Genomic DNA, 23,767 nt, shown 5'->3' with positions numbered 1-23,767 from the left:
AATATAATAACACTGCCTTTCTTACTGTGTATCTCCTTTGCAAATCTCCCTGACATTGATAGCACTATAATAATAATAATAGATCTGCAATATTTATGTTACCTCTCCTAAGGAAGTGTTCTAATGTGCCTTGGAAAATTGGGTAATTAGTGTTATCTCCTTTTTTACAGAAGGTAAATTAGAGGTGCAGAGAGAGAACCCTGACTCCCACCTCCTTGTTCTCACTGCTTGGTTCAGTAGTACAAATCTTGACCATATGTACTTTCACTCTGATTTGTACTTTCTATTGCATTGCAGTGCCTAGAACAAGGATTTTGGCTACTGGTGGTGCATCCCACAATAAAAAGATCTTACAGGTAAGTAGAAAATTAAATCCTGAACTGAACTTGCAGTTACATCTCCATTTTTACTTTGCTGTACCAAATCCAAATCACTGCAGCTGCAGAGGAAGGTGTGGATATGGAATTGTGACTCTGCTGCAGGTCTTTGGGGTTTTTCTTCAGGTTTAGTGTGAAAACCTTTAGCCCAGTGCTAATTTTATATTGAACTTAGAGGTTTTTTTAGTTTCATGAATGTGTATCTTAAGCACTGGTGATTTCCAGGTCTCATCACTTACATCAAATCAATCAGCAAAGAAATCAAGAAGAAACTTCTTATATAATACCTGAGATTTTTTTTTATCATTCAGGTCAAAGTTGAGCCATTGGCTGCTTAAACTGAAGGGGAGTTACACTCTTGTTAAACCCTGCAAAAACCCAACCACAAAGAAACAAACAAACAAACACCCTCATAGAAACCTCAACCCCCTGTCCTTGTGTTACTTATTAGCATCATATCATATACTGGGAGGAAGCTACACTTTTGTATGGTCGTTCCTCTCTCTTCCCAACCTCCTCTTTTGCTGCTGTTGCTGCACATCCAGCCTGGGTAAGATCCTTCATCCATCTTCTGGAGAACAGAGAACCGTTTGCTCTCTGTTTCTGCCCACTGAGACTTGGCAAAGCCTCGCTCACAAATGGAGAGAGGCCTCTCACCTGGCTTTCAACAACACAGAGCGAGACATCTGGATTGGGATTCATCCTGCCCAAATCCAGTCACCTGTGATGTGATGTCTGTTTACGATCTGTCAACCCTGTAATAGTCGGGGGAGATCCCGTCTGTTGCAATGCAGAGGAAAACGGATGGTGTTTTAACTTAACAAATGTAATTGTCTCCCTCTGGGTGATCTGAGGAGCTTTCTGGGCTCTGAAGGCTGCCTTGACAAGCTCCCCTTTAATCACAGGCTCCAACACTGACCTGGAGGTAGACATGTACACCAGGAGTCCTAATCTTGGGCCAGATCTTATCACTGGTGATAGTGAACACAGGGTGAAATGTTTTCTGGGGATTCCAATCCCTTCCCGTCAGCTCCAGAGAGTTGAGGCCAGCCTCAGCTGCACACCATTCTCTTTGACAATTGCAGTCAATTCTCTGCTCCACAAAGCCTGAGCTGGATTAAATGGAGATCGAAGAGCGAAAAAGCAAAAGGCTGTTTTCTCCTAAGGCATCTAAACCACATGTGTGTGTAACTGCTGGTTGTACAGCTGATTGAGGAGCAGCAAATTTGGCATGTTTTGCCTGCAGATGTCACTTCTCTTCACCTGCTTTGGTTACTTTGCCTAAGAATGTGACATTGGAAAATTAACTGATTGGTTAATTGCTTAAAACATTGGTCCTTACAGGAGTAATTCTGCTGAGGGTACATCAGGAAAGATTGGATTCACAGATGAGTTTGTTTTTAAAGCTGTATTTCCAGTTTGGGTGCCAGGAGGATCTCCTTGCTGTGGAATGGAGGCAGAGAAATGAATGTTCTTAAAATACGTAATTTGGTAACATCCACAGCTGAAAAATCATGGGGTTGGGAGAGTGGTGGCTGGGGTGCCTGCTCTTCACATATAACAATTCAGCTGGTTTTAAAACTCATTAGAAGTGCCTTAAAATAATATGATCAATACAGTGTCATTCATTTAATTCAATCACTGGTTAATTGGATCTTTCTTTTTAATTTAATCAAAACCTCAGAAACCATATCAGTTGCATAAAGAATAACAGCTTCCACCCTTATCATGGTCAATTTTGGATAATTTGTTCCAGGGCTACAAAAGACTATCATTTAATCAACGTTCAGTAACTCCTATATTTTACACCACAAAGGAAACAACTTAGGAAAATCTGTTAAAAAAATTTAGTAGAGCAGCTTTCTTCACAGTTCCAGGAAGCTTTTTATAACATATGTGGTGCTTGATTAATGACCACATGGAATACAGTGAAATATCTTAAGCAGTAGAACCTCTAACAGTGTCCTTTAAAATTATTTGTGAGAGATACCACAGTTCCAAATGACTTATTAAATATATGGACTTAGAATAATTTTTATTTTAGAATTGTGGTAAAAAAAATGTTATTTGTTAAATTGTTAAAATATTATTTGTAGTATTGCAGCACTTTTTAGCAATCAGTATAGAGCTGCATTATATGAGGCTCTGCAAAGATGAAAAAGCAAAAAATTGTTGTCCAAAAGGACAATTTAAACTTAAGACAAGAAATGCCTACTAGAGATGAGGTAAAGATGCAGGTGGGAAATGTGTTGAAACAAGGTGGTAGTGTTGGCTGGCAGGATGGGCAGTGGGACTAGAGCTCTGTGACCGTATAATTTCCAGAGGACTTTTTAATAGACAACCATGATTAATTTTTCATTTGTCCTCTAGCATTGAAGCTCATGTGTTACTCAATGCTTGCTTGCAAATGAAATCAGCCAATCCTGACTTGTCTGTCTTACTAGAAGAGAGTGATTTAAGTGTATAAGCTCAGGCTTTCATTGGGTTCTAGTTAGCAAACAGCTACTTTCATTTAAATTGTGAAAATCAGTGATTTTCAAAGGTTTTGATTTGAAGATTCTCCACAAAACTTCAGAGAAAGAAAAATCCTTTAGAAATTTCACATACTATATATTTCTATAGGTGATATGGATTGTACTTTTTAGTCATCTTTTATGAAGCCCTGGGGTACATCAGCAGCAGGGTTATAAATTCCAGGGTCAGGGTTACCTTGCACTAATCCAAATAGTTTGGAATGCTGGACATTCTGGTCTTATTTTAGACTCAATTGCATGGATTTAAGTCAGGTGTGACACTTTCTCCTTTGGCAAAAGTAATAAAACCAGCACAAGTTTTATCTGAATTGTTGCCTGCTTCTTGCGTTGCTCAGCCTGAGGGGCACCTGCAGTCCTAGAAGTGATGAAACCAAAATGGAAAGCATTTGTTGACAAAGTTCTTGGAAAGGAGTTATTGAACCTCCTATGTCCCTATCCAAATATGTCTTAATTTCCCCCCTTCTGTATTGTTTTTCTAAACCTAAACTGTGGGGAAGAGCACATGTACTCAGCGGATGTGAGGTGCTGATGGTGTTGATTTCAGTGCAGAACAATGTGTGGTCGAATAACTTTAGTATCTGTTGGATACCATAATAAATTCTTTGCCTGTAAAATTTTATTTCTATTACTCAAGCCAAGTGTCTCAATATATCTTCATAGCTAAGGTTCCCTTAAAAATAGGAAAACTGATAAATTTAGACACTATGTAATCAGCTCCTGTGTCATTCTCCCTGCTGATCCTAATAGGATGGGAATGGTGGAGATGAAGAAGAAAGGTTTAGCAGGCCTTCGTATTGCTGGAGGTTTATTTTTATCCAAGCTGAGAACTGAGGAGTTATGACTGGTTCTTCTCTCCTTCCTTCCCACTTGAATCAGCCATAACACGATGGAAGAAAACAGGCTCCAGTTGTGGGTTCCTGAGCAGGTCTCCTTGCCGTGATGTAAGCCTTTAGCATGGGCTGATTGTGTGAGCTTTTGAGGGATGACGCTTGAACCCAGTCTCCTCTGAGCTTGTAACCAAGAGATCTGGAGAGAAATGGGACTTCATTTTCTGGCTGCAGTCACCTCTCTAGCTCAGAATTACCAATACCCTGTTGTGTGACAAGTTCAGGCCTCATTGTTGTCTGCAGTGCTTCTTTCCACGGGTTCCTGAGTGCTTGACTGGGCCTTGGGACAGCTGCTTGTTTTCCTGAGCAGTGATGGAGGATTTCTTTTCCCTTTGTGTTTCATGGATGCTTTGATGCTCCTCAGGTCCTGTCTGATGTGTTCAGCGTGCCCGTGTTCACCATCGACACCGCCAACTCTGCTTGTCTGGGAAGTGCTTACAGAGCAATCCATGGTAAGGCTGCCAGGAGACGCTTGTGAGCAGTCAGGGAATTTAATTTCACTTGGTTAATACTTGGGATTAACGTTGCTGAACATGAGGGGGGAGTAAAGCTGTGCGCGTCTGACTGGAAGGTCCCACAGGTCAAAGAGGGATTTTGCTCTTAGTACACTTGGATTAGGCCAGAGAATATCATTGACATCAGAATTCCAAGCCTGGTGGCTGCTTCTCAGCCAAGGGATGGGGTGTGGGAAGTGTTGGTACTGTCCAGGGAAGGTCTAGGACCTTCACATATTGAGTTGCTACATCCATGGAGGAATACAGCAAACTGAAGGTCCTGGTGTAGCCTGCTGCCCTGGTTTGTGGACTGGGCTGTAAACTGGGTTGCTAAAATCGCCAAACCAAACAAAAGGTTGATCCCACAAAGAAGATCTATGAGGGCAGGGACAAAAGGACTAGTAATACTGCTGGCCAGTATTAAACTTACATTTATATCTTCCAGCTTTTAAACATCAAGTTGAGGGACATTCATGGCGTCCTGGGTTCCATGCATTTTCTCTTGTAAAAGCATAAATCTTGGGATACTTTTAGGTTCAGCAGTCATTTTGCTTCACCTACTGTAAAACAACAGTCCAAGCACCAGGTTTTATATGTTAATTAACTTATTAACATAATTATGCATGCAGGTGTGTGTTGAGAGTGGGCTGTCAGCTATTTAAGACTTGAATCCCAACCATGAAATTTTATTCATGTATTTTTAAATGGTTTCTAATATCTTACAGCTAAACAATTCAAGGAGTGTGGAAATCCTTGTTTAGGTCATCTTTAGTTAGCCTCAGGTTTTTTTGATTAGAAGCTTTAGGATTTTGGCTTTAAGACCAGGGTATCTTCTCTACAGGTTCATGTAAGACATGGGTAACTTCTCTACAAGTTCATGGCTAACTTCTCTACAAGTTCGTGGGATTGCAACAAGCATGGAAAGGATAGCATCAGCCATCAGAAGAAATCAGCCAAGTTTTAATTTTAGAAGCAAATTCTGCTGTCACATTATAGCATCTAAAGACTATATGCTGTCTTGCATTTGAAAACAGCACAGAAGATTGCACAACCAAAACTTGGGTTGGTGTGTTTAATGCACACAGCATGCTCTCCTCTTTATTTCCAGAAAAGGCACAAGGGTTCTGTCAGGCCAGGTAGGCTTTTGCAGGACAGTGGAAACACTTGGATTATCTGTATATTTGAAGCTACAATGAAACCATTTTTGCACCTTACGGGTCGAGTTTCCAAACTGTTTTTCTTTATACTCAAACTTTGCTTACTGCTTCAGAGGCCTCCCGGCACCTAATGCTGCAGGCAAATTTTTTGTCCTTGAATGCATGTGAAATGTGGAGCCATCATTAAAGTTTGTGTGGATATTTTGTGTGTGTGGGAGATGTGTATTCCCTCTGCCAGTTTGGCATATGAGATGTGGAGGCTTGGCTGACAGAGCGTTTGAGCGAGGATTTCAGATGCCATGCTGATGGAGGGACTCCTCGGCTCATGTCCTCTGCCAGCCAAGCCCCAGGGGGTTTGCTGTGTGTGTTCCTAAATGGCATTTTTGATTGATGCCTTCAGCTACCTCCCTCTTGGCCAGGCAAAGGAATTGAGGAAAAGTGAGGACTTACTATTATAAATGAAATACTGATGGCAAGGGCTCTTTAATAATATTACAATGTGCATCTGGGGTGTTTCACAGTTAGCCTGGGGTTCTTAGCAGGTGTACAGGGAGCTCCTGAAATGCTGTGATTTGCTCACAAAGCAAAATGCTGTGGTAGCAGAACTCCCCTATTATTCTGCTTCCTTACATATAAATATATTTAAAAATTTGTACTATATTTTCTTGAAAGTGTTTTCACTTCTCTTCATTTTTATGTTTAGTCACATTTTGTCCTTGAATCCCTTGCTTCCACATATTTTCACTGCTGTTTACTGTATTGTTGTAACTATAAATAATTACTGATATTGTTGAGTAGCATTTCTGCTGCTTACCTATTCCCCAGGGTACGAATTGAGTGATTGGCAAAAACTCAATCACAGAGTCCCCACTTCCCAGGCTAGCTCATAGGAATGTAAGATATTCTGCCATTTATCCTTCAATCCTGAATGCTGACCTGACCAGGGAAGATCAATATAATATATTAATTTGCTAGGGAGTCAAGGCACATCCCTCATCGTGTTTTTTTGCATTGATCAAGATTGTGATTCTCATTGCAGGACTCGTAGATGAGAGGAATGTGTCCTTGGCTGATGTCGTGAAATTAGCACCGGAGCCCAGATTGGCTGTTACACCCACCCCAGGGGCTGAGGAGGTGAGCAAGCTTGGGAATACCATTTTTGTTTTCATTTCTTGTCTGCTTCAAAATGTAGTGGTTTGCTAATTATTCTAGTAAAATGGATGAGTTTAGGAAAAATTTGGTTACACAACTCTTATTCCTTGTTGTGAAGACAGATTTGATTTTGGGAGATCTTTGGTGTTGTAATGATGATAATCACTGCAATAATCTGATCCCACCATCCAGGTCTGTGAGAGTGAATTTTCCTAACAGGGCATGACCAGAGAGCAAAATCTCTTCCTTAAGGGATAGAAAAAGTTATAAAATAGGTTGAATTTGGATACAGGTCAGTCAGGTTGTAACTGATAGTCTTGACAAAATAGTCTGGACTTGTTTGCAGCAAGCAGCATGGAAAGAGGGGTGGTGACTGTGCTTTCGGGCTTATTGGAAAACATCTCCAAAAATCCTTCCTGTCTGATTGTAAACAGTGGTCAGCAATTGTATATAATCACTGGTAGCTCCCACTTGGAAAACATGCCAGCTGGGAGGGTTCAGTAGGCACAGGTCTTTGGTGCTGTGCCCATGCTGTGAATTTCAGCACGTCTGAAGGTGAGGCTTGTGCCTTATGGCCCACGTAGACAAAGCAGAAGAGATACTCATTGTTGGTAACTATGGGATTCCAGCCCTTGTAAAACCCAGGAAGGAATCATTGTCTCAGGCTCTGCAGTGCAGCCCTGCACGTCTCACTTGCAGCCAAAGGCTTTAGTTTACAACGGCTTTTGAAATATAACACGCAGTAATAAATAAACAATACAATATAGCAAGATTCCTAGAGAACATGTTTAAATAACAAAGATGAATCTCACCAAGGTCTTCAGCTGTGCAAAAACTTCTTTTACATCAGCACAGCCTTACACACTCCACCATTTATGAGATTTGGATGTGCCCTAACTACAGGCAACAAGGTTTTAAAGCTTTTATTTAAACTGGGAAATTAATGATCTGCCAAAACTACTAACTCCCAGCTACATGTGTAGAGGAGCACCAGATATCATCATGAGTAATAATAGAAATGATCGTGCTGTATTGTGCCTGCCAGCGTATTATTTAATTATTAACTGAGATGGAGGAGCTCAGTAATCGAATAGAAGTCCCCTTCAGAAATATTAAGACATTGAATAATTTAAACTTGATTGATCTGATCTCATTTACTCAACCTTCCCCCCTCATTTTAAAAGATAAAATAATTAACAGCAGTGGCCTATGCCACGTGTGTTGCAGCTGAAGCTCTCTGCAGGGAACACACCACAGGAGCAGCTCCCTTGTGTCTGATTCAACCTCACGTTGCTGCCCTGTTCCCCCCCAAAATGCTGTGTGCTCAAAAGCTGCCAGCCTGGCTGGGGTGGAGGTGGGGAGAGCTCAGAGACCTGCTTTTGACCCCCTGGTGCTGCTTCAGCTGTAAAAATCAAGGGCAGGGAATACAGCTGTCACTCACAGGGGCCTTGCAAGCACCTTTTACCCCTGCAGGGGCCAAGCAAACCTGACTGGAGAGATTGCCAGGGAATTCATCTACCTCTTTCTATTTTGCTGTCTGCATAAAATGGCCTGGAAGCTAAAAGAGTTAATTATCTCCTTCTCAATACTTTCCTTTTCCACATGGTTAGTCCTGGCTCTCCTTGCACATCTTTTCATTGGTTTTAAATGAGGTACAGTAGTGAATTGTTGCCCCAGTAGATAGGAGTGAATGACAGGGAAGTAGTGGCCAAACAGCATGGGAAGGAATAACCATTCCTACTCTTTAGCTTAGCTTTCCAGCTTCATTCCATTAAAAGCAGCTTCTTGCAATTACATATTCCACGCCATTTCTTTTTCTTCCTGCCTTATAATTTTGCAGTTGATGGTGGATTCCCTGGCTAGTTTCATGGCTGTGAAACTGCAGAAAGCCAGAGGGCCTGTCAGTAATACACTGTGTTAGCATGAACAGTGCAATAAAAATTCATAATGCAATGAGTCAGTTTGATTCTGTTTTATACAGAGCTGCATCTCCCTGTCCATCCAATTTCATTCTGTTGAGGTTAGAGCCTTTCACTTAAATGATAGTTCTTTTTATAAACTTCAAAGTCGTCCCGAGGTTAAGTCCTGTCTTGCTGAGGAGCTCTTCTGAAAGAGTCTGGCTCACCAATGTGAAATTCCCCCAACCACTTCTTTACGTTTTTTGGACGGCTACAGCTAGATCTTGGCAGGGTGGATAAAAAACAGGTCATAACACAGCAATCTGCTCTGGTTTCATCCTTTCTTCCTGGTATAGGTTGGAGACAACATGTGTTAGATCATTGGAGAGAGGAAAACCTCCTATAGACAGAGGTCAAATGCGACAGTTTGATGTAGCTTCTCCTTCATTGCCAAGGCCTATGCCCGCAGTAGGGGTTTCCAGGAACCAAAAATGCAAAAAGCGTTTCTTTGATTTCTGAGGGATCATTTGTGATAATGAATGTGATTCTAAAAAGCAAGGGCAGGGCGCACAAAGCAGCTCTTCTGGTTCAATTAAACTGATGGGCTGGTAAAATAGAATAAAGTCACAAGATGGGGAACATAGAGCTTGTGGTGGGCAATGAATCAGTAGTTAGTGGAAACTGAAGTCTCAAAAGTTCCAACTTGCCTGGCAACAATGTGACTTTGTCCTGTGGCAGACCATCCTGCCTTGAAGAGACTGTTTCAAAGAGGATGAATCCCTCTCTGTGGGTATGACCCCAGTCTCTTAGCTGGACCTGATTTCCCAGTATTTTTTGTAGTATATGGGTACTAATCTGAGCTTTTTTCTAATTCTGTCAGTACCCAAACAGGTCATGAGGTGTTCTGGTGGAAATCACTGTGGTGATAGTCCATGGTCATTCACTCAACCAGCTCAAGTCAGTCATCTGTGGGTTAATTTGATGAATCCTTCTGCCTTTTTTTTCAGAATAGCAAAAATTAAAGAGTCATCTCACCTCTCTGGGGCCTCCTCTCTCCCCCGAGGAAAAAGATTAATCAGAACCACTAAGCATGACAAAAATAACCAAGAGATTCTAGAGCAATAAATATATGTTAACAGACAGAAATAATCTGTTATTCCAGCATTAGAATTCAGATCTATTTTAGTAATCTATTAAAACAGGGATGGTTGGCTAGTTGGTTAATTAAGCAAAAATAAAACATGAGAGAGAACATGATTGTCTGGGAGTTGGTCACTTGTGTTTATAGAAGCCGTGTGCCTGTGACATAGCGCCAGATTGGTTGTGATATTGTCCTGTGGGACAATTGTAGGGAGAAGGCATAGAGCAGCTCACTACCTCTGGATGTGTGATTTTTGATTGCATTATTGACTCTGCTGAGGTGTATTAATCTTGCAAAAATTCAGGAAGGGAAAATGTAAACCTAACAGGTTTCCTTGACTTTGGCGAATTGCCTTGTAAGTGGGTGGATTTATAGAAGTGACCCTATTACCCAGGAAGGTTATAATGACCTATTTATTGATTTAAAATAATTATATTTTGTTGAGTTAGATTTTGGAGGGGGGAGGTTGCTTTCTAGAATTGGTTTGGGTTGGTAATTTAGTGCCGAGTAAGTAATAATAATGCAACCACAAAAAATATAATAGGGATTGATAGAAGTTTGATTAAGGTGATTTGTGTAGCCAATAATTTTTTTAACCTATTAAACTGATTCAGATAGGCTTGCAGAATGGATATCTGAAGTAGAGAATGTAATTGTTTCAGGTGTGGTTCCTTGGACAAGTCTTCAGAGTATTTCAAAACACTGTTTCATTGTCTCTGCTGTATGACTATTCTTTCTCTGTTAAGAAAGGTGAACAACTGCTATGATTTGAAAAATAAAACAACTCTTGATTTCTTAAGCAAATCTCTATGAGTATTTTGACTTTGGTTTAAAAAAAAGGAACCTTTCAAAAGTAGCAAGTGTTTGTGAGAGACTGATTAATTTTAATCTATTCAGGGTAGATTAAATGTACTCAGGTAGATTAAAATTAGATAATCATCAGCATCATCTTTGTAATTTGTAAATTTTGAATTGCTCCAGTGATTGGCTAATGGAGCGTTGCAGGAGATAGGAGGATCCCTGTGGATGGTCACTTGTAGTAATAATTTGTAGCTGGTTTTGCTCTTAGAAGGTTGTAGGCACAATGTAAACTGTAAAAGCCCTGTTGGGTACATAGGCTGGTACTGTGGTGAGATGTAGTATCAGGATGGCACATTTTATTTGTGCTAGAGAGCAAGGTAGCATTGTATGAATGCATTTTTCAGAGAGGGCAGGTTAAATTAATCTCTGTTATAATGTATTATTTATCATTAGTATTTTCTTTGGATAGTTGTGGGACTGTCAGAATGTGACCAAATTGTCCCAGGAGAGAAGTTGAGGGTTTGTAAATGAAGCAGTCAGCATACTCTTGATGTTGTGGAGTAGGGTGTAAAGATAAACTGGAGAAAGGGCCATAATTAAGCAAGGACAATTAAATTATGGACAATAATAAGGTTTGTGTTGTGATACATGTAATTACTTTTGTTAAATATCATGGTTTGATAGATTAGGTTTGAGGCTATGACAGAGAGGGAATTTATGTCCTTGGTTTTTATGCATTATTGAGAGTCCTTTATTCCCTTTGGACCCCAATTATAAAAATACATCTATATAATTGCCTCAGGAAAGAGACTCCTGGAACTGCACAGGGGGAGTTGCCCAAGGTTCTGTGCAGGCACTTCAGTCGTGACAGACGTGGAGCATCATCTTCCACAGACACACCTGAGTGCACACTCAGGCCATGCTCTGGGCTCGTGCTGTTTGGCTTTTCTTCTCTGTGTTTCGTGGGAGCTGCACTGCTTCGGCCCCAAACCTCAGCTGTCATGAAAAATACTGCTTGTGAAAAGCTTGAGGTACTGCTGCACTTAGCAGCTATGATGTACTGGTGGTATTACAGCCAAATTCCCTGAGGAGGAGGAATTAAAGGCTTTGCTTATCCCTCTGAGCTGTGCAGCTTTTTACCCCAAAGAACAGGAATAGAGTACAGGAAATATTCTTAATTATTTGTTTGCAATTTTTTTTCATATGGTCCATAATGCAGGATTCATTTACACTAATGGCTGAGAAGCTTATTGCAAATGCCTGAATTTGCTCAATTAGCAAGCTAAGTGCTTAAGTCCAATAAACAGGAAAAGAAACTGTGTCAGTAAATGTGGTTGTTCATTTATTTTGACACATTTTAATTTAGAGTGACATATTAACAATAATACTTCCCAGCCTTCTGGTAAATGCGTTGGGTGTATTTTGTAAAAATACTGATGGGCAAGTAATCGGGAGCCTGCTTTCTCAGTGCCTGAGCTCACTTACCAGTGCAGCTTTGCTGTGCTGAATCTTTGCTGAGAAGCACTTAGGGTTTATCAAATTTACAGAATAGTGAAGTAAGAAATAGCCAGTCTTCATTACAGATGCTTCAGTGAATAGAGGAGCTGGTTTTGTTTGAAATACTGATGTTCCCAGTATAGCCATAGTTGCCTGCTCAATGTTTTGTTTACTCTGAAGTGCATATTTACCAGAAATGGGAGCAATAATATTCTTTGGGAACATGAAAAGGATATATATATATAATCTGTACTTCTCTGAGCCCTCCAGGCCCTCATGTAGTTAGTTAAAAATACCATGCTGAGTAATGTGACATTTCATAATAGTGGTGCATTTTATTTTCTAACCCTGTAAATCTGCATAAACCTCCAGGATCTCAGCATCACTGTCCTGTGGAGAAGAGGATGTGGGGCACACACATGTTAGATGCCTGGCCTGGGGTCACTGAATGAGTCTGTTGCAGAGGCAGGAGTGAGTAGGATTCTCTGCTTTAATCAGTGGAAAACACTGTAGGACTCAGCCAGTGTGAGATGGCTTTAAAAACCATTTTATGATGCCTTAGCTAACAGTGTCTCTTTCCAGTTGCTGTGCATGCTCCTTCTCTTCTACCCCTTCATATATTTAATCTGTTGTAGAAATGTACTTTATCTTCTATAACATCTGGTTTGTAAAAAGATAGGAATTGGTAAAAACCACTTCCTTCTGCAGAATGTGTCCATTAGGTCACTTCCACCTGCTGTTGTGGAAGGTGGAAATGGGAAAGAAGACAAAAATCCAGTTTTCACTGGTCAGGCTTAAACTATCATTCAGGAGGAGGGAAACATAGAAACTGGGTGTTTTGCCATCAGTTGAAAGACAGAACAAAACCCCACTATTTTGTGTTTCCTAGGTGAGAAAACTTTGTGATTTCTTTTTTTATCTGTTAAGGTGTGGCTGTTACAGACACTGAGGCTACCACAAGACCTGCAGTACAGAGACCTGCACAGAAACAACCCGGTCTCCTACTACATCCCCATAGTTTACACCTTAAAAATTCTCCTCCTGATTTTTCATGCATGTACACACACAGTTGTTGGCTGTCCTGAAAAGGATAAAATGCATTGAAATGCTAGATCTGGCTTACTGATGAGAGCAGTAATTCAGTTTGCTGGGTATGATTCATTACGGCTCTATAACCTCTCTGAACCTGGAGCCAGGAGCGAGGCTGCCTTGATTATGAGTCAGTGCAGAGGGCTTGTAGACCAGACTGGCAGCCTCTAGGATTCCCTGTGGCAGGGATATGACCTTATGGCATCCTCCTAAGGACTGCTCGAGCCTGTACCGGACCCTACACTGGCTCCTGGCAGTCCCTTCTTTGTGCTCGAGCCAGCAAATGTGCGAAGCTGTCCTGGTGTGGCTTGTCAAAGTACTGATTTTATTAGAGGGACAGTTAACATCAGAGAGAGGAGATAAGGAGAAAGGTGCATCTCCAAGATCTAGGTGAAGTACAGTTTTTGGTTGGAGCCAGAGTAGAGATTTATTCAGGATTTCTGCTATGTAATAGATCTCACCTATATCCAAAAGCACAGGACATGTTTGAGTGCGGGGTTTTGAATACATTTGAGTCTTGATTCTTCTTTTTATGGTTGTATCAACATTGGATCTAAACCTCCTGGAAAATTCTAGCTAGGGAAATACGAAAAAGCTACTCAGATACTCTGTGTAGTTGTGGATAGCAGCTGGGCCTGCATTTGTCCCCCTGGGCCTGGAATCGGGGAGTGAGGAACATGGCCACGGAGCAAATTATGGATGGGAAAGGTTGTGGCTGTGAAAGATGTGAAGGAGAGAAGCAGCTCAAACAGGTAGAGGAGTCCAAGAGGGAGTATGAAGTGCATTTTAGAAGGCCCTGGTCAGCACATTGGCTAAGGAGGACCTGTCTGACTGTGCTGGAGGGCGGCAGTGGGGTGATTAGTGAGGCAGAGGAGGAGGGGACAGATGCACTGATCCATCCTGGGGCAGTGGAGGGAGGCAAGGACAGGAGTTCTGCCTGGGTGATTAGCACAGCTATTACTGAGGGGGCATGTCACACTGGGAGAGGTGACTTTAGCTGAGCTGCTTCTGCTGGAAGTAATGACTTCTGCTTATAGCAAGAACGCAGTCACAATAAGAACAACCTGTGCGTGTCATAAAATTAAGCTGTAAAGGTGATGGTTAAAAGGACTGTGACATTTAAAGAGGGAAAACTCTGCAGCATTTTCATGAGCTAACTGGGGAAAAACCAGCCCAAACCTTCAGGTACCTGTGAACATGCAGCATTTTTCATGTCTGACGATGGTTTTTAACTGCAGTGTAATTTAAAAATCTAATTTTTCAATGAGACATATTTATTTCTTTTTTCCTTTTTAGCTCTATTGTCCACTTCTGAAAAGATATGCTGAGCTTGAACAGAAGGTTATCTACAACCCAGTCCCTTCTTGTCTTGTGAAATAGAAGCAAACAAAATTTATATGTGGGCTGAGTGGACTCCCAAGGAGAAGATCAGAAGAGATTTGCTCAGAATTTACTGGAGCTGTTTAAATCATTTCATTCCTCTTTGTAGACAAATAATTTTTAAATGTCTGTGTTTGAGTGTGTTGGTGGGAAAAAATTACATTGTGATTGAAAACCTGATTAAAAAAGCATCATATTGCTCTGTGTGTTTGTGGCCTCAATTTTTCTTAGGTACTTTTCAGACTGTGCTTGCTGTTTTGGAAGAGCTGGGTGACAAAGTCAAGTGCCTTGTTTATGTGAGTCACTCTACCCTTCTCTGTCAGCTTTGATTCCATGTGTTTGGCATGCCAGCCTCTGCATACCTGTCGAGCAAAGTATCTTAATTCCTCAGCTTCTCCTGCTTAATGTTTTGAGACTATCTTTCTGTTCATCTGTAACTTGGAGATGTTTATGTCTTTGCCTACACAAAAAGCATAAGCACACCGACTTAATCCCATCTTTCTTTAATATGTGGAGAAGGCTGCTTAAAGTCTTTAAAGACTCCCTGGGATCCTCTGAAGAAGGGGAATTCTTGTCGCATGACACTGTGGAAAGCCTGTTGTGTGATAAAACATGATATGGCAGGGGTTTATAGATTGTGGAAAGCACAGAGATCTTAAGTGATGCAAACACCACTGTGCAATGTTTTACTTGACATCAGTTTTGTAAAAAAGAAAATAATAGACCAAACATTGGAAGTTTCACACATCTCTTTTCTGCTTCAAAAAGCAGTCAGTTCACCTGCACACCAGCTTAGGGTTATTCTTTTTCTTCCTCCTCCTTGTCATGGCAGCTAAATTCTCTGTGTCCTGCTCTGCTCTGAACAGGGCAGGAAGGTAATTTTTTTCTTCCACCCCCAGTATCCCATTTCTTTCTTGGAGATCTTGAGCAGAATAGCTGGTTGTCTTGCTCTGTTGCTACTGTTTCACTTCAAATGTTTTAGTCCACATTAAGTAGCCTCTAGCTGAGAAAATCTTAGAAAATGTGAGCCGGGAGATCTTTCTGCAAAGATGTGTGGAAGTTGCAGAATTTGAATGAACATCCCTGTGCAAGTGGGAACACTTTACTGCATTCTGTGGAGCTGGTATCTTTCCCTCAGGATAAAATTTCTCCTGGGAATAAAGCAGATTGTTTAATGAAAGTGACTGAAGCCTTTCTTCCCTTCCTGTAGAAGCTGTAATGTGTCTTGGGAATAAGCCAGGGAATTGTAGAGAGTAGAGGATCTCTTTATTGACTGAGAGCTGGATTGTGCTCCCACTGGAGTAGGGTGACTCATATTCTTCACATTTTGAGGGCATAGGAGCACTCTCCCTATCCCTGCCACATCTCTGTTGAGAGTGGGAGCCCTTTGCCATGACTCACCTCTGGAGTGGCCAGGGAATACTCTCATTCCTCCTGTGCTCTCCCTGTTATATGTAAGTGCTTCACTTTTGAGTACGAACAGTACTTTTTTTTGTTCACAACTGAATAATTACTACTTCTCCTGATATTAGCATGATTACTCAGGAAGGTCAAGAATTACATTTCCGAGTTGCTAAAGCAGACTTCTTTTAAGCAATTGCTTTAAAAGGTGGCATTAGAAATACACATCTATCTCTTTTATGTGCTTATTATTCTGGGTCCAAAGGTACAGTGCTAAAACATATAATACTTCTTGCAGGCCTCCACTGTCAGCAGCTGCTTTGTCATTGAGCAAGGCTGTAGAGAAATGCAGAATTAATTAATACAAGTTAGACAATGCCTGCTGGTTTAAGCAGCATTACCATCATCCTTAGTCTGAAGTTGTGCCTGGTTCCTGGTTTGATGTCAAAGTTAACCACACAGGGAAGGGGTTTGGAGAGGTCACAATCGCAGAATGGGTTGGGTTGGAAGGGGTCACAGGGGTCAGCAGGTCCCACCTCCCTGCTCCAGCAGGGTCATCCCAGAGCACATGGCACAAGATTGTGTCCAGATGGTTCTGGAATATCTCCAGTGAGGGAGACTCCACACCCTCTCTGAGTGATCTGTTCTAGTGCTCAGTCACTGCCCAGTGAAGAAGTTCTTCCTCACGTTCAGGTGGAACTTTCTGTGCATCAGTTTCTGCCCATTGGTTCTTGTCCCATTGCTGGGCACCAGGGAGCAGAGGCTGGTCTATGTCAAGGCTGAACAACCCCAGCTCCCTCAGCCTTTCCTCATAAGAGAGATTCTCGAGACCCTTGATGACCAAGGGAAGGTCTTCCTCCTGACATTCATTTACCCTGGTCTCCTGGGTCAGAGATTCCTGAGGGCTGGTCTTATCAGTGAAGACTGATGAAAGGAAGGCATTCAATAACTCTGCCTTTTCTTTCAGCTCTGTGCAGTTTTGGTGACAATTTCTTGAGTAGCTCATTTGGTTTGTCAGAGTGAGAAGATTATTGTCTCTTGTAGCTTTCTGGCTCTATTTGCTTGTGAAATGGGAGCCTCAAGATCAGTTTCTTACTCAGCTGAGGAAGATTAAGGCTTACATTTCCCAGCTCATAGCACATGGTAGAACATTTCTAGTTAATATCTTGGCTCCTAGCAAAGTATTATGTGGTGCTAGTAGGATATTGTCTAGATGATTTAACTACTTTCTGGGCTTGAGCTATTCTCTGGATAGGGAGAGGAGACACTCCCTTGTCTGTTGGGCTGGTCTGGGTCTCACTGACATGTCCCACATTAGCATTAAAGTGCTGTTTCCTCAGGGCAGCTGTTGCACTGTGTGTTTGCTGCAGGAGTCCCTGAGAAAAGACTTGGGTGCAAGGCTCTGAAGGGCCAGGAGTGAGCTGCCACTGAATTATAGTATTGCTGTGGTGATGGGTTTATTAGGGCTGGCCTCTGAGGAACAGTGTCTGGAGTACAAGAATTTATAGACAAGCTCTTTTTTTTCCTAGCTCACCCAAGTTGCACATGTTCACTGACTAGTGTCTGATAGAATAAGACTCAATAAATCTTCCCCTTGAAAGGTCCTTTGAAGAAATGCTGCTGTAAGACTTCTACTACTCTTTTATTCTTGTCCTTCTAGGAATGCACATCAGCTCACCAAGGAAATACAGGCTTCTTGCTCTGACGTGCACATCCCTTTAAAAAAGTCTCCAGTGATGGAAGGATCTGGTGCCCTTTGGTTTCCAAAACCACGTGGGCTTTTTGCCAGCTTATCTACCTTATGTTACTCTGGTTGTCTGGAGTAGAGGTGGTGTTATGGTATCAGCTGGACTCGATGATCTGGGACTTACTTTCCAACCTTAGTGATTCTATGACTTAATCAACAGCTTAGCTAAGAGAAACCTAAAGGCAAGGCAATGTCTTCTACCTCTAAATATTTGACAGAGGTTGATTCCCTCCCTCCTCTACAGGAGACCTTACTGTTCAAGGTGAGCAACACGGCATGCCCATCTTGTCTAGTTGAAAGATTAGCTTCTGTGTTTAAATATCTGATGAACTATTCCCAGTCTAGAATAACTTCATGGAAAATTGATCTCATCCCCTGTAAAAAACCCAAACCCCCTTGATTTCCACAAAGAGATTGTTTCGCTACTGTCTAGCCTGCAGCTCCTGTCCTGCACAAGCAAAGCTGCTCTAGGTTGGAGGTGGGTCATGGAGTTACATGGAAAAATCCAAGCAGCTTCCCTAGCTTGATGGCCCCATGCTCTCACCAGTCAATCAGAGCTGCACTGGATTCATCCACAAGCTCTTTCTGTACAACAACCCAAAGACAAACAGTTTTCTTTGCAGCCTGAAGTCTTTAAAATCTTTTGTGATGCAGCTGGAAACAAACAGGGAAAGATGTTTGCTTTTTCTTAAGGGATCAGTCTGAGAGAGTTGGAGCTCTGATTGAATAAGTAATGTACTGAAAAAAAATCTATGCTGTGTTGGGGCTTTAATAAGTAATTGAGCTGAATACTGCCGTGTGCAATCCCAGGGGGACCTCTTTGTTTTTCAGCTTGCTTTCCTTTGGAGTTGAGCTACCACCACAGATCACAGAGCAGTGCAGTGAAGGATGTGTATCTAAAGCCATAAAAAGCCAAAGCAGGACTTTGAACAAATCATTTGTTTTATCCTTATTTCTATTACCTTGGTCCCCAGACTGCTGCGTGCAGGTTAGGGGTTGAGGGAAAAACAGAGCAACATTTCAGAGAACTCAACTGTCTGGTCTTGGTGTTGTCATCAATATGAGGCCAATTTCAAACCTCTTCCTTAGAAGAAGGCAACTTTGGAGAAATTTGGATTTTTCTTCTCCTCAGCTGATGAATTTTCACGTAACCTCTTGGATTTTGATTTTGGTGCCATCTTGACCCTCATGTTAAAATGGGTTGAAATTGCCAAACAAATGGCAAAGGAAAATAGGCAGAGCACTCACTCATCTGATACCAGGGCATCACTGTTCTGTGAGGAGTGTTTCCCTAACAAGCTTCTCTGAAGGTGACTGTAGTCCCGATTCCATGTGGCTTGAAATTTTATACTCTTGTGCAAATTGGGTACAAAATCATGTCTGCACCAAAGAATCTTACCTCTTTATTACTTTAAGCTCACTTTGTGCAGGTCAAAAGTGCTATGTGATGTGCAAGGCAAAAGGACTCGGAATGAATTCCTTGCGTAACCCCTGTTCACCTTCCGTGCTTTGACTGCAGTCTGGATCAAGCCTCTTTGGTTAGCCAATTCAAGTGGTTTAGCTTTCAGCCATCACAGCTTACATTGCTAGAATGTAATATTTTTAGATTTTTTTTTCCCCGTAGAACCAGTTTTTTCCTCTCTTGCAGCAGATAACAACCTTTTCTTGTAGATGGTTTACCTTGTTGGCTGTTTCCACTTCTGAGGGATGCTGAGAGCTTCTCTTACGTGACACTTTGCTGAAATCCAGCCCCAAGAGTCATTTTGCTTCTCTTGTTCTTCTACTTCTCTGCTGCTTCTAAAAGTTGGCCTTGACAAAGAGAACAGTGTTTCTGTGGTGATCCCATACTTCTGGGAACCACTCAACCACTGTGGGAGCTCAGTGACTTGGTTCAGTGTTCTTGAAGCACATACCCTGAGAGGAAGGCTGAAGGAGCAGCTATCACTGCCTATGGACACAGCTACAATCTCTGATTCCAGTCTTTCACAGAGTTACCTCATCTGTTGGTGAGTCAGCCTGCCCATTAACCCGTTACACATGATGGTCAATCACCGGCCTGACTACTTTGGGGATATTATTAATTTCATGCAATGTTTTTTGTGCTGACATCTTTAGATGACAGGTATTTGTGACACATTCTTAAGATGCTTTTTTTGGGTCTATTTTGGCAGAGTACTCTGTAATGCATCCATCTGGTTGTCATTCCTCTTTTAACATCTCATCAGCCAAACAGGAGTCTGGTCACTCAGGTGTGGGATTCATTTGACCAGTGTAGACATCTCTGTCTGCTGTCATATGGGCTCCTTTAGAAATCAAAGGAGAGGACCACAAGGGAGAGGAGTTTCTGGCTGTTGTTCATCTTACCTTGTGGCAGATGTCTACAACAGATCAGGTGATTCGTCTCCTGAGTGAGCAGTTTCTTCCTACTGAGTAGAAAGGCAGTGGTGTGGAGATGAGGACAGAAAAAGCCAGTTTCTCTTCTTGTGCCAAAATTCCTGAAGACTTGATTGAAAGCTGGTCTCAGTTTTGGAGACAAGATTTGTTTCCAGTTACCACTACACAGCTGGAAAGATTTCTTGTTCCAGGACTGCTCTGGTTTTACTGTCGAATCCATGAGACTGACCTCCCCAACTCCCCTCAGACTGCCTCTCCATACACCTGCACGGAGATATCCAGCAGACACAGTTCAAGATCTTTGTTACTTACATTCTTGCTTTTTATCCTTTAGTTGCATGCCCTTGCTTGTGTTTATCCCTTCAAGCTGGACTCTCTCAGGCATTTGTGTTATGCCTGCAAGCTCTGAACACTGGTTCAGTGAAAGACAGCTCCCTTACGACTGAGACAAGCTCTGCACAGGAAAACAAAGGTCTGCTCAACTTGCTGTTCGAGGACACTATTTATTCTCTGATTGACATGTATGCACTACCCTCCTGAAACCTCAACTCTCTTCCAGGCCTGATAAATACTGGTGTTTTGGAAGATGGAGTTCTCCTTAAAAATTTTCTAAGCCATGCTGTGTAACGGAAGGACTTGGTGCAGAAATGGAGCTGCTTCTTAGCTGAGGACTTTTATCTTAAAATATAACATCTTGCAGAAAGCAAGTAAGAAGCAAAGGAGTCACACAACTTTGATATCACAGCTTATGCCACCTGGGAGCATCTCTTCACACAGCTGTCACAGCTTGTTAGGTTAGGACGGGACATTCCCCTGTCACTCCTGGAACAATTTCTTTGCTGGGTTCCTGCCCTGCTTGAGGACAGTTGCATATAGCAGAAATACCCTTTTCATCAAGAAAGGTGTTTTGAAAGGCAGCAATATGTTTTCCCAATTTCCATTTCTCAGTTAAATAATTTTGGTCCCCACAATTGTTGTCCCTCAGAAGGAACACCTGCTCAAACAGAGGAAAGAGAAAACATTGAATGCAGCTAATCCAATATGTGATTTAGTCAGAGACTTCAACTGAATGAATAAGTAAATAAGCTGCATTTCAAGCCCTCCCTTGCTGTGAAAGTGTTTTATTTTCCTCAGAGTTATTTTTGGCTCAGAAAATACAGCCATTGTTTTTCATTTGTGGAAGGTGTCCCTGCCCGTGGAAGGGGGATTGGAACTAGTTGATCTTAAGGTCTTACCCAGACCATTCTGTGCTTCTGTGTTTGGCAGGCTCTCCCAAGAACCTTTCAGCACAGACTCATTTTGCTGTTTGTCCAGTGAATACAGATTTTTTGTTTTGATCTGTGTTGTGTGTGGTTTTGGCATGATTTAAAAACGGACCAGTTAAACAAGTGTTGCTATAACTGCCCTTGCCTATTGTCAACCCTCCTTGGTCATGGGCTTCCACAGCAAGAAAGATAAGCCTCTGTGGGACAAGGGATTCCCATAAAGACCAGAGTAAATTCAATAGGCTCTTTTCCCTTCCCTCTTGGCCCAGCAACTTTGTTGTAACTTTGGTTTACTGGACAGGCAGTGTTGGATTATCCATAGTATGAGCAGTTTGCAGTGAAGGATGCTGAAGTTCAGCCAGGTTGTCCGGACGAGAAATCACTGAGGTGAGACTGGATAGGCAATTTGTATCAGGTTCTGCATTTTGTAATTTATACTCTGAATCTTTAAATGACAAAGCAAATTAACTTGCTCAGATGACTGAGAACCATGTTTAGAGGGAGAGGGAGAATGCATCTTGACTCGGGAATTCTTGGTGAGGGGACCCAGGCACTCAGAGGTTCCCTTTCTTCTGGCCTGATGCATCTTGACTTTTGCTCTACAGCAGCTCAGGTTTACAGCAGACATGGAAACTTCTCCCTCCCTGAGTTTCCTGCAGCCTACCAAAGGTGGCCTGCAAACCAAGACCTGGGGTCAAATCCACCAGGCAGGGGGAGCACCCAGAGCTCCCTGCTCCCAGTGATGGCCTGTTGTCCTGAGGCTGTTGTCCAAAGAGTTGGCTGCTTTGCACCAGCTGGACACAAGGCTCTCTTTGGGGGCTGAGTTGTGGTGCTTCTTGGATCTGCCTCAGACTGGGAGCTCAACCTTCAGAAGGAGTTAAGGAGGTGAAAGGTAAAAAACATACTAATTTTTTGACATGATGACTAAAAACTGTATGACCTGACCACGAGGAAGGCGAATGTTATCCTGGACTTTACCTGTGTGCTTTCCCAGTTGAGATGGGAACATTGCTTCATGCAGAATTTTGGTAAGACCCAGCCAGAACTGCTCTCTTGTGCTGAAGGAAGAAGAATTAAAACTGGAAGGGGGTGAGGGAGGGGCTGGTACCTTGATTAGGGGAAGGGAAGGGCTGTCCTAGAAGAGGAGACTGAAAGTTTAACTTGCTTCGCCGGAAGCATGAAGCAGTTGGGTTATTCAGTAAAAATTATTTACTGGGTTGTTCAGTAAAAATCCTTCAGGCTGGGGGTGGAGAAAGCTCTTCAAGCCAAAGGACAGTGCTGGCACACAAGCAAGTGACACATACTGATTGTGAATAAATTTGCACTGGAAATTAGGAGCAAGGTGGGGGTGAGGCACTGAAGGACCTCTTGTACTCTGTGCATGTTGCCAGGAATACAGAGCCCCATACCTACAGTACAACATGCTGTAGGGTGGTAACAAAGTGTTAGAAATCCTGTGTGAACACTGGTTTGGACCAATGGTGACCTTTAAAGAAGCTGTTGTTTGCTGTGTGGACAGAGCAGGGTTTCACAGGTGACCTCTTCCTTCTTGACTGTGTTTGGTTTGTGGGAAGGAACTAGTATGGAAGGGACAAATAATGGAAAGCTTCCAACTCCACTTCTTAATCTTGGGGCATGTAACAGCCCAATTTGCTATCAATTTGCTGGGCTGGTCCTCTACAAACAAGAGGAATTTACCCCACGGCAATCTTTCTTCACTAGAACCCTGCAAAAGGAAGTGAGGTTTAATTAGCATTTTAAAGTGGACAGCCTTGAAGTTAATGATATTCAATAAAGAAAAATTGTTTTAACCTTATTTGCACTTTTCAATTTACTTATTAGAGGCCATCTGTTATATTTTAAGCAAGAGCACTGAGAGCTAAACTCTCAGATTGTCAAATGAGGTTTTAACTGGCTAAGCAGAAGGGAAGGAACAGGCTGCCTTAAATGAGCAGTTAGGCTGTTTTTCTTCAATTTCTCACTTTTGTGTCAAAAAGCAAATGGTCACCCTTTCAAGAAACAGTCAAGTTGCGACAATGACATCTGTTTTTACAGGTGCTGATGAGTCTTGGCCAATGTCACTTGTCCTCAGATCTCAGATATACTCTAACATGGATGAAATTCAAAAAGCCAAAAGTGAGATGAAACTGGTGGGGGTGTGAAGGGCAGGAATAAGGACTTCTATAAGTAAATCACAGGAAAGGGAAAATGGGAACATATTGATTTGCTGCTGAATGTGTTGGCCAACCTAGTGACAAAAGGGCATGGGGAAGGCTGAGGTGCTCTTTGCCTTTGTCATTACTGACAAGGTCTGCTGTCAAACCTCTTCATCTCTGTGCCTAGTGGCAGGATTTAGGAGAGGTAGGTGCCACCTGTCGTAGGGGTGGATCAACTTAGGGACTGGTGAAGCAAAATGGGCATACCTGTGTGAATGGGACCAGGTGGCATGTGTTCAAGGGTGCTGAGGAAGAGGGTTGATCCGTTGCAAGACTGCTCACTATGATCTCTGAACGGTGGGGGTGATCATGGAAGGTCCCCAGTGACTGGGAAGAT

General features: G+C 42.2%; 1 protein-coding gene across 2 annotated transcripts in view; it reads left to right on the top strand.

Moving 5' to 3' along the window:
• XYLB (xylulokinase) overlaps nt 1–14,617 on the top strand; it is an 82,540-nt gene extending 67,923 nt beyond the window's left edge. Inside the window, exons 16-20 of one of the 2 annotated variants that reach the window (XM_039549743.1) lie at nt 298–356; nt 4,163–4,250; nt 6,489–6,583; nt 7,096; nt 14,114–14,255. In XM_039549743.1, the coding sequence (XP_039405677.1) occupies nt 298–356; nt 4,163–4,250; nt 6,489–6,583; nt 7,096; nt 14,114–14,184 (314 nt within the window). In that variant the 3' untranslated portion in view covers nt 14,185–14,255. Of the gene's footprint in view, nt 1–297; nt 357–4,162; nt 4,251–6,488; nt 6,584–7,095; nt 7,097–14,113; nt 14,256–14,323 lie in introns of those variants that run through there. The other variant, XM_039549742.1, reaches the window with a different exon arrangement.
• The last annotated feature ends 9,150 nt before the right edge of the window (nt 14,618–23,767 follow it).

The sequence above is a fragment of the Corvus cornix genome, chromosome 2, assembly GCF_000738735.6.
Source record: "Corvus cornix cornix isolate S_Up_H32 chromosome 2, ASM73873v5, whole genome shotgun sequence".
NCBI classification, from domain to species: Eukaryota; Metazoa; Chordata; class Aves; order Passeriformes; family Corvidae; genus Corvus; species Corvus cornix.
Note: the sequence above shows the minus strand (reverse complement) of the source record. Positions and strands in the feature narration are given on the sequence as shown.